This window comes from Mus caroli, chromosome 10 (assembly GCF_900094665.2).
Source record: "Mus caroli chromosome 10, CAROLI_EIJ_v1.1, whole genome shotgun sequence".
Classification (NCBI taxonomy): domain Eukaryota; kingdom Metazoa; phylum Chordata; class Mammalia; order Rodentia; family Muridae; genus Mus; species Mus caroli.
Window position 1 is genome coordinate 70,402,690 of NC_034579.1, and position 16,385 is coordinate 70,419,074.

Here is a 16,385-nt window from a genome sequence, read left to right on the forward strand (position 1 = left end):
TGAGCTCCTTCTCTCGTACCAGGTCTGCCTAGACACTGCCATGCTTCCTGCCATGTGAACCTGTAAGCCAGCCCCAGTTAAACGCTGTCCTTTATAGGAGTTGTCTTGGTCACAGTGTCTCTTCACAGCAAGAACACCAGAAGACACTGCCCTCGATGCTCCTATGCCAGACATCACTTTTTGATGACATAATCAATAGAAATGATGAAATCTTCTCAGACTGTGTCAGACCATGCGAATGTCTGTCCCTTAGTACCCCCTTTACCCTCCCGGACCAAGCGGCATTTATTTGGCATAGACAGCCACAGGCCTTCAGAGACCCTGCCTCTTCATATAATGCTAACCTTTACCGCTGTGCAGATTTGGAAAAGCATTTAGAAGGACTACAGAAAAATAGCAGCTAGTGAGTTTAAACCACTTTCCTACATAAGCTGGACAAGGAACTCCCATGAGCCATAAAACTGTTGAATGAAAATCCCAGTGCTACTGGTGGGCTATTTCCCTATGAGCCGTTGGCCTAGAAGGCCATAATCCATGCAGGCTATTACCATTACATTTGGGTGCATGCCAGAACTAGATAATAAAGACTCTATTCATGAAGGCACCATATAATCTGCTTGCAGGACATGGAAATACTAGGCGGGCACTGAACTGCCTCTCTTCCTGCTGGCTAGCATATGAAGTACCAGAGGTGCTATACAGGATGTTGGGGGGGGGGGGAATTACTGCTAATAGTCCAGCCAAGGTCATGATCTTGCACATATCAACAAGCCAAGTAAGAGGTGCTTGCTAGTGCAATAGTAATATGACTGTTACATGCACAACCAACTGCTTTTCAATTAGACTTAAGGCCTGTTCCACAAGAAGGCACTTATATCTGGTACTTAGTCAGGGTAAAACTCTGTGTCTGGGGAGGTCAAAGGTACCCACCGGAAGGAAGGCCACCGGAAGGAATGCCATGGTTAATATTTTGTTAAACAGATAAGATGTTCCTGTCAGCTTGCCTTCAGCATTTATATTTATAGCCACAGATCAGATTCTAACCTCAATCATGAAGGGAAATATTTTTACAGTGGGTAGGCACTGCAAAGATTCATAACTGGTCAACTTACCAAGAACAAGTAAGTGGCTGTTGATTAGGCATAGTGGCCAAAGCTCAACAATAAATGAAAAAAAATCCACACATATCTCTATTACTCCCTCCAAAGCTGAAGGAACTCTGGGAGAAGAGGGGACAGAAAGAATGGAGTAGAAAGGGAGGTAGCAGGAAGAAGGGGTAAAATATATTATGTAACCATTTCTCCCAAATCCTAGCATTCTCTCCCAGACAGGAGAGAAAGGCTCATGCAACATACAAGGCTCAGGAAGTTCAGAAAGCTACAAAATTCACAAGGCTCCTTCCCAAGCCTATAACCCAGGAATTAATGGCTGGGGAGAGGCACTTATACTGCTAGTAGAGCTGTCTGTCTACAAGTATACAAGGAGCTCCGGGATACAGTGTTTGTTTGTGTGAGCTTCTCGGACAGGCGGCTACTTTGAGTCACCAACCATGAAACCATAACTAATCCCAATAAACGCACTGGTTAACCAAATGAGATTTGGACAGAACGGTTTCTTTGGTCTGTCAAAGACTGGTGCCCTAACTAGGACCAAGCAGACATCTGTTCACATCTCTTCAGGAAAAGCCACGCAGTATAAGACCGCATACATGATACGCAAACCATCATGGAGTTATATCCTTAGCTCTGATAAAACTATCTGCCCATCAACTGATGGACATTTGAATTACTTCTACCTTTTGCATAAGAATAATATTGTAGGGCTGGTGAGATGGCTCAGTGGGTAAGAGCACCCGACTGCTCTTCCGAAGGTCCAGAGTTCAAATCCCAGCAACCACATGGTGGCTCACAACCATCCGTAACGAGATCTGGCGCCCTCTTCTGGAGTGTCTGAAGACAGCTACAGTGTACTTACATATAATAAATAAATAAATCTTTAAAAAAAAAAAGAATAATATTGTAAAGTTTTAATGCATTTAACAAACTTCCATGTACAAGTTTCCTCCCTCGCCTTGGAGAAATACCCGAAAGGAGAATTGTTGAGAGACCTTTTGAGAAACTGTTAGACTGCTTTTGAAAATAATTGCACCTTATAGTCTCACATAATTCTGTACACGCTCATAGAGCTAATGAAATAGGAGTTTAAAACAAAAAAAGCAAGATTCTATAATTTTCTATAGAAATTTATAGTGAACTGCCAAACAGCTTGACAAAGAACAGAACTTGAAAACGGAGCAGCGGGTCTTGGATGCTGGAGTTCCAGGTCTCAGAAACAGTGGGTCTGGAGGGTGGCAATAGCAGCAGGAATGTATGTCAGTCAGCAGCTGAAGCTGAGCCTTGGAGGCTAGCGCCAGCTGAGTGGTATAGGGCCGCAGCCTGAGAGGCTGAGTGAGTTCCCTACCTACAGCACGAGCTGGCACACAGTGAACCACAGACAAGTACATTTCCTGCATCAATGTGCAATCCAATGAGTCTATCTGTCTGTCTGTCTGTCTGTCCTTCCAAGGATCTGCACAATCTGTGTTAGCCTTTGACTGGCTGAATGTAGGTGGCAAAAAAAGGCCAGTTTGTACCCAAGAGTTTCCATCAGTTTCTAGTTGCTATGGCAACTACAACCTGTGCTGCTATCACAATCTGTCAGGAACCAGGCCTGACCTTGTGGACCTCAGCCTGTTTCAGCCAACTGTAAGCAGAGCATGTTTTATGCTCCATTCTCTGCCACTGTGAGACGGCTGGGGCTGTCCACTTGACCTTGGAAAGGGGTTGTCAGATGCAATTTGCTCTCAGTAGCTCCTTGCCCTTAGGGATTGAGCCTCCAGGTATTACAAAGCACTGAATCTGAGACACCTCCAGGGCCCCTCTGACCCCATCACTCACAGACTCAGCATCAGAAAAACCCAGCAGAGAAACAGCACCATACACACAACTACATCCTTGAACAAAGGCAAATTCAGAGTGAAATCCCAGACCCCAAACTACAATTTTCCAGAAAGAACAAATTAATATATTGGATTCAAAAGCCTTTGCAAAGGAAATCATTCAGAGAAGCATACAGCACAGACCAGGAGAAAATATTTCACATTGAGAAAGGAGGTGACATACTAGGCAGTATAGGGCTACTTCTCTGTGAGTAGGAAGAGAAAGAAGGCCACGGTGAGAAATGCAAGGTGCTCGCATATGGCAATGAGAACAGATACTGGGATTATACGAAGATTAGGGGTTAAACACTGGGGAGGATGAATAACAAGGCTTATGGCGGAGCATGAGACCACCAAACTCAACAGGTTAAGAGGACAGAAAGGGTTCTGGTAAGTGATGCAGGCCAACTGGCCTCCATGAAACTCCCTTCTCTGAGGAACCAATGCACAAGGGTCTAACTCCTAATGTAGAAAACTGTGACAGATTAAACTGTAAGTAAGAAGAGCTGGAGCAATGGCTTGGCAGTGAAGAACACTGCTAGGCTGCTTCCCCAAAGGATTTCTGGCACCCATTTGGCAGCTCACACCTCTCCATAATTCCAGTTGCAGGAGATCTAATGACCTCTTCTGGCCTCCAAGGTCACCAAGCAAAGATGTGGTTCACAGACATATATGCAGGCAAAACACTCAAACACATAAAAATAATAAATACATCGTAAGTAAGGGTGAACTCCATCTACTTCAAGAACGAGATCCCTGACCATCCCCATAGATAGTTAACTTCAGTTACACCTACTTTTTAATAACCCTGACAATGAAGAGAGTTTAGTTTAATTAACTGCCCCTGAGACATCTCCAGGGTCAGAGGAAGGAACAGTTAGTGACAAACAGGTCAACAATGAGCAAGAGCCAGAGCTGGACAAGGGTGGGATGCTGGACATGTGTGCCTGAAGTAGAAAATTTGATGCTAAGATAGCAAAACACCAAAGAGTTGGGTACACAACTCGGCTGCTAAAGTGCTCGCCGTACAGACACAAGGACCTGAGTTTGGATTCCCAGCAGCAAGTGGGAATCTGTAGTCTCAGCACTGAGGAGGTAAAGACAGGAGAGTTTCTGGGGCCTGCTGGCCAGAGTGTCTACCTGAACCTGTAAGGTTCCAGGTTGAGACTTTGTTTCAAAAGACATGGTGGAGAGCGAGTGAGGAAGACACCTAATGTGAACTTCTAGTCTCAACCTGAACTGGGCACACAAGTACACAAACAACAGGTACACAGGCACACATGAGCATGCACGCACACAAACACCCCTCAAAAACACTGAACACTGGGTATGATGGCACATGGCTGTACTCTCAGCACTTGAAATGATGTGATAGGAGGATCAGAAGTTTGAGGTCAGCTGCAGTCACATGGGGAGTTGGAAGCCAGCCTGGGCCACCTAGGATTCTCTGACTCAATCCCCTGACTCCCCCACAAGAACCAAGCAAACAAAACGAAAGGAAACCCATAAAGCTTGGTTGGCAGTGCATATGTGCCAGTGGCTGAGTTGCGAGCAGTAACTAGCTAGGAGCCCCAGGGTCGACCAGGAAAAGTGGCATACAGGCCCATTTCTAGGAAGCAGCAGCCCAGTTCCCTGACCGACAGAATGGACAACTCTGACAGACCATCATGGTAAAGAGACGGTGGGTGGGCAGTGCTAGGCCGGGAAGAGGCACAGATACGCACATTAAGAACGCAGCCCTTCTGCGTGTGGTGCTTCAGGGTCTTCTCGAGCCGGGAGACGGTCCTGCACAGCTCAGCTTTCTCTCGGGTTGCCATGCCCACAGCTTTGGTGAGGGCATCGTTGTCGCTCAGCAGTTCATTCATGAGCTGGACCTGGAGTTCTGCAGTCATCTTTTTCTTCAAGAGGAGTAAACGAATTTATAAGAACTTTGTGCTTTATTTTTATTTATTTATTTATTTATTTATTTATTTATTTATTTATTTATTTATTTATTTGGTTTTTCAAGACAGGGTTTCTCTGTGTAGCCCTGGCTGTCCTGGAACTCACTCTGTAGACCAGGCTGGCCTCGAACTCAGAAATCCGCCTGTCTCTGCCTCCCAAGTACTGGGATTAAAGGCGTGAGCCACCACTGTCTGGCCTGTGCTTTATTATTACTGGCTGCCTTGGGGACTATAATTTTCAGAAGATTTGGAGTCTGAAACCAGGCTTGTAGTGCTGGGCAAAACAATATGGGAAGAAAACAATAGGCCAGCAAACCACAAATTTCTTTCCATCTTCTATAAAATAGCCCATACAAAACTATTCTGACACATAAAGTGATACAGGTCTGTTACAAGTGTAATCCTGATTTGAGTATTTCAAGAGTCCCATACCAAGGTGGTCAGTTGAAAGGGGAATGTTGCTGCTGTTGGGGGTGGGGTGCACACACATGTAATCAACTTACACGATGCCTGTGCACTTACAATGGGAACCTATAGTCCTACATGGAGAATTTTAGATCTTGGACACAAAGAGAGGGATGGGATAAACCGCATCTCCCTATAGCACTCGTTGAGTGGGGCAAGAAGTGGATGACATTGGTGGCACAGCTTCTCTAGTGTCTGATGACATGCTATAATCCATATCTACCACTGGACACTGGTCAGCAACAATGTCAGCATCTGGGACATGCAGGACCCGTGAGCAACCACAAAGGCTGCTACTCGCAGGGGGCTCAGAGCTGCAATTTCATTCCGGCTCTCAGCAGAAGCAGACCAGAAGCAGGCTGCTGTGGGTGGGTGTTCCACCTCCCAGGCATCTGTCCTCAGCAGGAGAACCCACCGCCTTCTGCCCAGTCTCTAGCTCTCAAGATGAGCCCAGGCCACGTGCAGTGAGCACTGAGTGTAGATGACCACAGAGTATGTGCAAACGGTGCAGCTGAGACCCCAAGATGTCAGAATCAGATGCTAGGATACCCACCAGGACACACAGGGTGTCACTCACTTGCCCACACCAACAATGGAGGAAGGAAGTGATGGTTAATAGACAAGATATAAAGAAGCCATGACATCCTCTACCAGCCTCACCCCACCCCCGAACTCCTCCCAAGACCACACGTGCTGGGAGCTTAGCTTCAGGCCACTCTCCGGTTAGAGCAAGTGTGCTGCACTCACGGAGGAGCCCAGACGCACCTGAAAGGAGGTGGGCATGCTCAGCTCAGACTTCAGCTCCTCTAGCGTGCGCATTAAGGATGACACTGCCTTCTCATTTGATGATGTCCAATCTTTAATTGTCCTAGGAAAACGAGCAGGTGTTTAAAAGGCTTATGTATACCCCGAATGACAGAAATCCTAAGCTATTCCATAATTCTTTGTTAGTGGCACAAAGAAAGTACGTCTGTGCAGCATTTTCTCTGAGAAAGCAAGCAGTCCAGCTCTGCGCTTCCATGTGGGTGTCTTGCCAGGCTGGTGTGTCACTTCACTCAGGGTTTGTGACAGTGGCCTAGGTAGCACTTCAGCCAGCATCCCTGCATCCCCACATCCCACTGCTTCCTGTTGGATTGATAAGAACGAAAGCATCCCCCTGGGTAGCAAGATGCCTTCGCTTGCTGACAAGCCTGACCACCTGTGCTAGATGTTGCACTTGGTGGAAGGAGGCAGCACACTTCCTCCACAAGCTGTCCTTTGACTCAAATGCATTCACCCACACAGACACAAATGTGCAAAAAAAAAAAGTAAATATAACAATAAAAAGCATCTAATTGCTGTCCTAAATGAGATCATGCTGTTCAGCAAATCAGATCTAGATATGGACAAGGAGCCATCTTAGCTGATAACAGGCTCCTCCCCGCTGGTAGGCACCCAGGCCTGGACGCTACACAGCTAGGTACATGAGAAACAAATGAACAAACAAACAAACAAACCTCAACACGACCTGAAACAATGAATAACAAGACTTTTTTGTAACATTAGAATGTAAAAATATGGTTTTCTTGGGATCCTTCAGAAGACCTTGCCCATTAGTTCAACTAAACTCATGGAGAGAGAAAACCATAGGACCCCTTTAGATGCAGTCCTGAAATCAAAGGTGTCCAACACTTCATTTTCTTGTCCACATAAAATAGCCTTGCTAATAGACCTTGTTGGCTTGGAACTCACTTTGCAGACTCAGCCAGTCCTGCCCTTGCGGTGGCCCTCCTGCCTGCCTGGTGTGGGAATTACAGGCACCGGCCATCCTGTGGACCGGTGGCCACTGAGGATCAGGTGCCCATGCATACCTGTCTACTGTGTGGTTGGTAAAGCTTGTGAGGAGGCCAGCTGCACACAGTAGCTGTTGTCGGATCTTCTCCAGTTCCTGTTGCTGCTCCTGGAACTGATCCCTCTCCAGAGAACCCCTGCCGGGGGAGCCCCAACAAGGGCCGTTTCCTCCGGGCGCCTCCTCTTTCCACCTCAGCTCCCTCACCAGACGCTGAAGCTGCTCGATCTTATGCTCATCACGCTGACGCTGTATCTCCAACTCTCGCTGTCACAACGGCAAGAACAAAGACAAAGACCATTACGCTGGGCATAATGAGTAGGGCAGGGGCATGCCCACAGCCAGCACTCAGAAAGTGGAAGCAGGGGATCGTGAGGTGATGGTCATGTGTGATGGACACAGTAGGTCTCACTAAGGCCAACCCTGGAAACATAGTAAGATTTCATCTCAAAACAAAACAAGTTTTAAACTAAGATCATCTGGCCAAAGACCAGCACTGTAATGCAGTACCACACAGGAGAACACCCTCCCCTCTGACCCCCAAAAAGCAACCACAGCACCTCAGAAGAAGGGGTTTACACGGTTTATTGGCCTCTACCCAGATCCCAACAATGAACACACCTAACACCCACCGTCAACACAGTCAGGCAAACTCCCATAGCAGAGTCTATACTGGAGTCTCATCTTAGGCTTCAACCAAGCCTAAGGCAAGCCCACAGGGTAACCAGCAGAGAAGCCTGTGAGGCTAAAATGGGCTGAAGTTCATTTATACACATATCACAACATACAAGTCAACAAAGGAGGACAACAACAGGTAAACAGCATGCCACTTGTAGCCCTGTGGCCTCTCAGCCTAGCCCTACAAATGAACGTGAGGTCATCTGTGAGTGCCATGGAACTGCAGAGCTGCTAGCCCAGGCCTGGGTAGAGGTCAAAAAGCAACCTGGACCCTCCCCTGACAGAGATGGAGTCACTTCACCAGGTAAGGGGAGGGGAAACAGAGGGGTCTCAGGGAAGGCCAAGAAGCCTTAAAGGGTAAAGTTGGATGGAGAGACATGGATCCACAAGTTTACTCTTTGACCTCCATGTGCCCACGTGACATGAATGTGCATGCAGGAAACAGAACACTCCTTTCTTAAGCCTAAGCTGGTGGTTCTACACTTCAGTGCCAAAACAATCAAAAACAAAAGGGCCTTGCTAGGATCTGTGAGTTCAATGGCAGCCTAGTCTACACAGCAGGTTCCAGACCAGCAATGGCTACATAATGAGGCCTTGTCTCAAAAAGACCCCAAAAACCAACCAAACAAACAAAAAACAAAAAACAAAATGGACCCTGCTATATCACCTAGGTTGATGTTAAACTTGTGATCTATTAACCTCTGCCTCCCGAGGGCTGGGATTACAGGCACTTGGGAGGCAGAGGTAGGCAGATCTCTGAGTTTGAGGCCAGCCTGGTCTAAATAGTAAGTTCCAGGATAGCTGGGGTTATACAGAGAGACCCTATGTCAGGGAAAATTAAATAAAGGGAGAACACTTCTCAGCCCAGCCTAACCCACATAGGTCTTAGCACTCTGATCTAAAACGAGAGATGTAAGAAAACTGCAGGCTAACATCCCTTCTGAATACAGATGCCAAGATTCTCAACAACACAATCACAAACTCAGCACAGCAGGTAAACACAACTGTTCTCCGTGGCCGGCTCACCTGCTGCAAACCCATCGCTGCAATAGTCTATCACAAAACCCGCAGGCGTGAAGAAAACACTGAAAAGACACCTAGCAAAAAATGCTTTTTGCAGGGGGAGGGAGCAGCGTTAGAGATATTTATGAGGCAAAACACTCCCCACTGAGCTATGTTCTAGCCCACTCCCTAAGTCTAATACTCTTTTGTAATTTAAAACAGATTTTTAAAAGACTGAATAACCAGAGATTAAAGAGAATTGCCTCTGACCAAGTGTATCCACAAAAATAAACACGGGTTCTAGGGAGTGATCCAAACTTCCTAAAACTACCAAAATTAACATCACACACAACAGCGGAGGCTGGATCTTCCCCAGGCGAGAAGGGAGACAAGTGCTCCCATTCTGCCCACTCTGGGCTGCCACACATCAGCCAGGGCAAGCAGCAAGATGAGGAGTAAAGGACCAGAGCTGGTAAAGCACCTCAGTGGGCAAAGCACCTGCCACACTAGTCTGACGACCTGAATCTGAGTGGGAGAAGCCTTGCCAAGGGAAGACAACCACACCCCAAAGTTCCCTCTCACCACACACACACACACACACACACACACACACACACACCACACACCACACACTCCAACAGAAAGACTTGAGCACTGAAGGGAGAGTTCAGTGTTCAAGAGCACCAGAGGATCCTCTAGAGGACCCAGGTTATATGACCAGCACCCACACAATGGCTTACAGCCATCTGTAGCCCTAGTTCCAGGGGCTCTGATGCCCTCTGATGCTCTCCACAAGCACTGCACACACACAAGCACGGACACAAATGAAGGCAAACCCACCAGATATAGAAAATAAAAATAAAAAATAAGTGAAATAAAAAATCTAAAAAGACATCAGACTGGACATGTGTTCACAAGTCAAGAGGACTTGAGACATCAGACCTCACAATGCAGCCTAGACAGCTCAATGCAGTTCCTGCCACATCAATGGCCAATCTTTAGCACAGCCATGGCTACATCGGACAAATCCATAGTCAGCATTGTACTAAACGGGAGCATCAGAGTGTTTCCTCTAAGATCTGGAATGAGGCAGGAGTCTCCACTCTCTCTACCACATTCAATATGTGCTTAAGTCTCAGCTACAAAAGAAATAAGTAAGAGGGTATAGGCAGAAATCAAATTAGTATTTCCAGACCATTTGATCCTACACTTGAAAGACCTAAAAACTTCACCAGAAAGCTCTTAGACATAATAAACACTTACAGCAAAGTGGCAGGATACATATAAACAAACATATATACACACGCCAAAGACCTCTACAATGAAAACTTTAAAAGACAATGAAGAAGCTGAAGTGGGCACCCTGAGGGAAAAACTTTGCATGAACTCAGAGAATTACTATTGTGGAGACTGGTCCTCACATTTAATAGAATTCCCATCAGAATCCCAATGACATTCTTCAGACAAGTAGGAAAAAGAGTCCTAAAGCTCGTATGGAAGCAGAAAGAACAGCGCTGGAGACAGCATCACCACTGACGTCAGACTGTATTACGGCACCCCAGTCATAAACCACAATAGCAAGGGCACAAAAAGAGCCACATGGACCAATAGATGGAACAGAGGACCCAGAAATGAGTCCACCTTGTTACAACCACCCAATCTTTGACAGAAATGACATATATCAGAAATAAAATACCCATTCTTTAGCAGTGGTGCTGGAAAAACTGGTCTCTCTCTCTCTCTCTCTCTCTCACACACGCGCACGCGCACACACACACACACACACACACACACAAGAGCAAAACCCTCCTAGTATAAGAGCTGAAAGCTGGGAACTCTAACTACTCCCTGGGACAGGGATAAGCCAAGGACTCCTAGGCACTAACAGCATCGGTCCCCCAGAGCCGACGATGACAGGAAGGAGCTTCGGCGACATGGGGGACAACGGAGTGAAGACAACACTTACAGGAACGGAGGGAAGACACTCACTGACTACACACACATGGGGAACGGACAATGGAGTGAAGACAACAGTTGCAAAACGGACGGAAGACAATCGCTGACTATACACACATGGGGGATTAATGTCTAGAATTAGTGAAGAACTGCAAAAACTCAGCAGCCAAATTACCCACTAATAAATGCTCTAATCCACTGGATAGGCAGTTTGCAAGAGAAGAAATCTAAGCAGTTAATGATCGTCCTGAACTGTTAGGGAAATGCTATTTAAAAACGCTCTGAGATTCTAGCCCAACACCATCAGAACGGCTACCAGTAAGAGAAAAATAAAGAATACAGGCCGGGATGAGGATGCAGGCCTCAGGATAATGGTAACTTGTACAGCTCTGTGGAAGTAAATCGGTGTAGCTCTTCAGAAAGCTAAATCTAAGACATAGTGTCACCGGGCTATAACTCCTGAGTGTACGCACACGTTAAGTATTCACGTCAGTACACCATAGAGACAGAGCCCTGCATCGCAATGATTAGTTCACTCTTCACAAGCCCAGGAAACGGAGCCAGCCTAGACGTACACCAATACAGGAGCAGATAAATAAACCGTGTTCCACAACACAACAGAATTGTGCGGTCATGAAGAAAAATGAAACCACGGGATCTGAAGGAAAAGGAAAATGAATGAAACTGGATGTCATTATATAGTAAGTGAAATAAGACACACTGTGGAAAATTAAAATTTACAAATATACCCGTGTGTGTGTGTGTGTGTGTGTGTATATATATATATATATATATATATATATATATATATATATATAAAACGTATATATTTATATGTACATGTGTAGTCTAAGAAACTGAAAGTGTAAGGAGATCCATGAGACATGAAAGTTGACTCCGTGTGTGGGGCAGGAATCCTGGGGAGAAAAGGCACCAAGAAGAAAGAGACAGAGAGAGAGTGAGTGAGCGCAAAATACCATGGCACACTGTGTGAAAACACCAGAATGATGCTCACCACACTGTCCGCTAACTGAAAAATTTGGTGAAAATTAAAAAACAAAGTAAATTTTAAAGAAGAATGAAGACGATCATTTTCAAATTCACAGAGAGCAGGGAGCTCAAAGAAGCGAGCGAGCGTGCTTGCACCTTTAACTTCAAAGCCTGTTACACAGCTAGGGTGAGCCACACAGTGTGGTGTCAGCATAAAGAGGAATGGGAGGGAGGCCAGGAACAAGTCCCTGAGAACAGTCACCACCTCCAGCCACTCAGGGGTGGTAGGTAAGGACGGAGGATCAGCTGCTGGAGGATTGCTCTCACCAGCGTCTCCTTGTCTCTCTGCCACTTCCTCTTGTCCAGATCTGCGCGGCTCGACTTCCTCTCCATCCTCCTTGCGTCCTTGCGGGCTTCTTGCTCTTTCACTCTGGCAGATAACTGTTCTAATTCTGCCTGCAACCAAGCTGCCTTCTCCCTCTCTCTCTGCAGACAGCATCCCAGCTCCTGTTTGTGGGTCCGCAAGGCGTCCACGGCTGACCTCAGGTTGCCACTTACCTCCTTCTCTCTCCTGAGCTCTACACAGCGCTCCTGAGCCTGAGCCTCCAGCTGCTGCTGGGTGTGGGCAGCCTGTCTCTGCACCTTTTCAAGCATGGCCTCCAGCTCCAACGCACGAGTCTTCTCTGCCTTCAGCTTTCGCAGCAGAGCATGCTGCGCTTGTGTCTCCTGGCGGGCACAGGCCTCCTGCGCGTTGCGGCTCAGCTGCTCCGTCAGGAGGCGCTCGTGCTGTAGGGCCTCCGAGAGCTCGAGTGAGTGGCTCCGCTCAGCCTCCAGGCTCTTCTGCAGCTCTGAGAGCTGGCCCTTCTCCTGCGCCAGCAACGCTTCGCAGCGCGAGGCCTCGATCTGCAGCTCCTTCTGCAGGTTGTCCTTGGCCGCACGCTCGTGTTTCAAAGCCACACACAGTTGGTTGTTTTGAGCAAGCTGCTTCTCCAAAGATAGTTTCAACTCCTACATGGGTGGGGAAAAAAACAAGATAGTAACAATTAATACTGATGGTTTTCTTATTTACACTTTTAATTCAGAAATGACAACTTTTGAAAACTATCCTATGGGTAAAAACCATACTCAGGACTATAGGGTGAAATACTATGTGGAATTAGTATTGAAAAAATATATGCACACATCTTTCTCCCTTTCTTAGAAATCCCAAAACACCAGAATGCTCAAAGACGTGGTGTTTACAGTCACGCACTGTAGCCGGAGACCATGAGCTACGGGACACGATGAACTCGGGGTACAAAGTCACCCCGTGTTTACCACATCTGCTTTATGAAGACCTTAGATGCTAAACATCATCCGGCTAGCTACAAGGAGGTTGTGTGACACTGGGTATAACAGCCACACTTGTAGAGAGACGCTCTTAAGCATCACCTGTCAATAAAAAAGCCTATGGCCAATGAGCTGAGGCAGGAAATAGGAGGTGGGACATCCAGGAATGAGAGAGAGGATTCTGGCAAAGAGTCAGGAAAGCAGGAGACTTGCCCCAGAATGCTGAGGAGATACACACAAGAAGACAAGGCAAGGAATCAGCCATGTAGCTCAACTCGGAAGAGAATAAAAGAAATAAGAAGTTAACAGCTACTTGGAGAACATAGGAAAGATTACAGCCTAAGCGCTTAGTAATAAATAACTAGTCTCAGAGTCATTATTTCTGAGAATTAAGTGACTAGGAGGAAAAGCTTCAGTGAGCACTACACTCCAGGGCAGGCCTCATGAGCAGGGGTAGTTGACCAAAACAAATCAGCCTCCATGGTTTTTGTTCTTTTTTATTTCTTTTTAAGAGAAAGAATATGATGTTAGGGTAGGGGGAAAATATAGTCAGAGATATTGTTTGAAATTCTCAAAAATTAAAGAACACTTTTACAAGTAAGTAAGTAAATAAATAAACAAATAAATAAAACCAATGGAAATGCAGAAGAACCTTAGCTGGGAACAATCAACAAGGCTGTAGACCATTGCCTTAAGTCAGATACCCACCTTCTCCCTTGCCAGGTATGGTTTGACTTAAATATTGCCTTGGCCCTGCTTACAATGTCCTTACAATGTTTGGCCACCCCTGCCCATACTGCAAGCTATCTCTAGGATTCTTCCAGGAGCTGTCTGCCTTACCTGCTACCATCCACAACGCCCTTCCATGTCACATCCTCTCCACCCCAGCAGATATCACACATCCTCTTTAGGGCTGAACCCATCAGTCTCTCTCAGCATCTCCATACACAATTTCTCTCCAGCCTGCCAGGTATAGCCCAGATCCCAGATCCAGTGTTCTTCATCTGGTAATTCCTGCCTAAGCCACAACCCTGATATAAGATTCTATCAGGACCCCCACCTACCTGCCACTACAAGGTCCCTTCTGCGCTGAATTCAAATGGTGTACTCACAGCCTTCTCCAAGGTCTAGATCTATGAGTCTCCCTAACCCTCCCCATTCACCCACTCGACCCAACCTTTGAGATCATACCTTGGCAGGTCCCACATCAGTGTCCTGCACTAACTAGTTTGACACCCTGCACAGCCACCAATCTCTATGCTTCTCACAGGATTCTATTCCCAAACCCACAGGTCCCTACAAACACCACTTCCAACTTTTTGACCCAGCCAGAAATACCCCACAGTCCAGGATTAAACCTGGAGGCACAACTGTACAGCAGCCCATTCCCCTCTACCCATCTGACTTCACATCACCCAAGCCATTTCCAGCCCCTCAGCCCAACCTGCCTGTGCATCTTGTCTTCCGCCCCTACCTACTTTATCCTGGTCAGACTTAGCAAGTCCACAGAGGCCCGATCTCATCACAGGAAAAGCAACAGTCGGAAATGTCAAGCCAGTGTCTTCTCTCCAAATTCTACCAGTCCTACAGATATGTTTGTCAACGGAAATTACCCAGAACCACAGAACAAGCTTTAAAAAGACAACCATTGACTTCATCTGAGAACTCAAAGAGTTTGAAGACACAACTCAAGGAAATGAAGGAGAAAGAACTTGAGAAGAAGAAATGCTGAGGGACACCCAGGAAAACACAAACATCCGGCTGACGGAAATGACGAAGGCTAGCAGGGCATGGTGGCGCACGCCTTTAATCCCAGCACTTGGGAAGCAGAGGCAGGCGGATTTCTGAGTTCAAGGCCAGCCTAGTCTACAAAGTGAGACAAACCATTTTCTTAATTAGTAATTGGTATGGAAGGCCCCAGAGCATTGTGGATGGTGCCATCCCTATACTGGTGGTCCAGGATGCTACAAGAAAGCATGCTGAACAAGGCATGAGAAACAAGCCAACAGCAGCATCCCTCCATGGCCTCTCCCTCCTACCTCCAGATTCCTGCCTGGTTTGAGTTCCTGCCATGACTTCCTTCAATGATGAACAGTAATGTTGGAAGTGTAAGCCAAACAAACCCTTTCCTCCCTAAGTTGCTTAGGTTACGGTGTTTCATCGCAGCAACAGTAAGCCTAAGACAGCCAGGGCTGTCCGAGAGACTCCTAAAACATCACAGGCTATTGCTATTGCCCTTGGCTGTTCTTCAAAGGGACAAAGGTAAGTCCCTATCGCTAAAACACTTCATACTTCACACACACGGTCTCAGTGGCCACTGAGCTGGAACTGACCCGAACATCTTCTCTTCAAGAACTAGCTTCCATCCTACCAGAGGCACTGTGCAGGCTTCCCATGGGTGAAGCAATGATAGTCCTAGCCGGCTGTGATGACCACTGACCACCATGACAACCAGCTTGGCACCACATCTTAAAGGGTGCAGCAGTGGCACGAATACCTTAATGGGATCCAAGGGCTTTCCTCTAATTGGTTCATGTAAATAGAGGAATATCTTGCCTGGTGCTGGAAACCTAACCAGATACCCAGGACTGGTGAAGTCACGGATCTTAAAGGAGAAAGTGCACCCTCTGTTTTACTAAACCAGCACAACCCCTACACTCTGTGCTATGTAGAGCATATCTAGAACTATGCTCTAAATATATGTCCTTAAACCCACAGGTCAGTGTGTAGCCTTCAGCCCTCAAGGGAACTTCTATCTGCAACAGATGGGGACACCAATTCAACTGCAGTGCCGGGGAACCCGGTTCCAATTGATACATCTATACAACCACACCCTACCCAAGGCTCAGGAAACACTGGGGAAGCGGGCACAGAGTATCTGAGCCAGAGATCAGAGTTTACTGTGAGACTGTGTCTCAGAGCAATCTCAGAAGCTACACCTCTAAAACCTTACCAACATGGCCACCACAAACATGAGCTGAGAAAGGACAACGGCAGACATGCCCAGGTGACTAGGGCTAGACCATACAGGCATGCCCAAGTGGATAGAGATAGACCATGAGGCCTCGACCCTACAAAAAGAGCAACCAAGCAATGCTAGGAGTGCGAGAAAGAGCCTTCCTCATAGAAGAGCCCTAATAACATATAGTCAAGTAACACCTTACAGATCGAGCAGGTTAAATTCAGGCCATGGATTTAAAAAAGAGCAAATCAAGAT

At 46.7% G+C, this 16,385-nt stretch overlaps 1 protein-coding gene across 11 annotated transcripts in view; it reads right to left on the reverse strand.

Moving 5' to 3' along the window:
- Pcnt (pericentrin) overlaps positions 1 to 16,385 on the reverse strand; it is a 93,284-nt gene that overhangs the window by 11,790 nt on the left and 65,109 nt on the right. For 6 of the 11 annotated variants that reach the window (XM_029482456.1, XM_029482458.1, XM_029482455.1 and 3 more), the window contains 4 exons: positions 12,167 to 12,847; positions 7,236 to 7,480; positions 6,151 to 6,253; positions 4,702 to 4,875 (listed from right to left, as the gene is read on the reverse strand). In XM_029482456.1, the coding sequence (XP_029338316.1) occupies positions 4,702 to 4,875; positions 6,151 to 6,253; positions 7,236 to 7,480; positions 12,167 to 12,847 (1,203 nt within the window). The remainder of the gene's footprint in view (positions 1 to 4,701; positions 4,876 to 6,150; positions 6,254 to 7,235; positions 7,481 to 12,166; positions 12,848 to 16,385) is intronic. The other 5 variants (XM_029482465.1, XM_029482462.1, XM_029482463.1 and 2 more) reach the window with 1 other exon arrangement.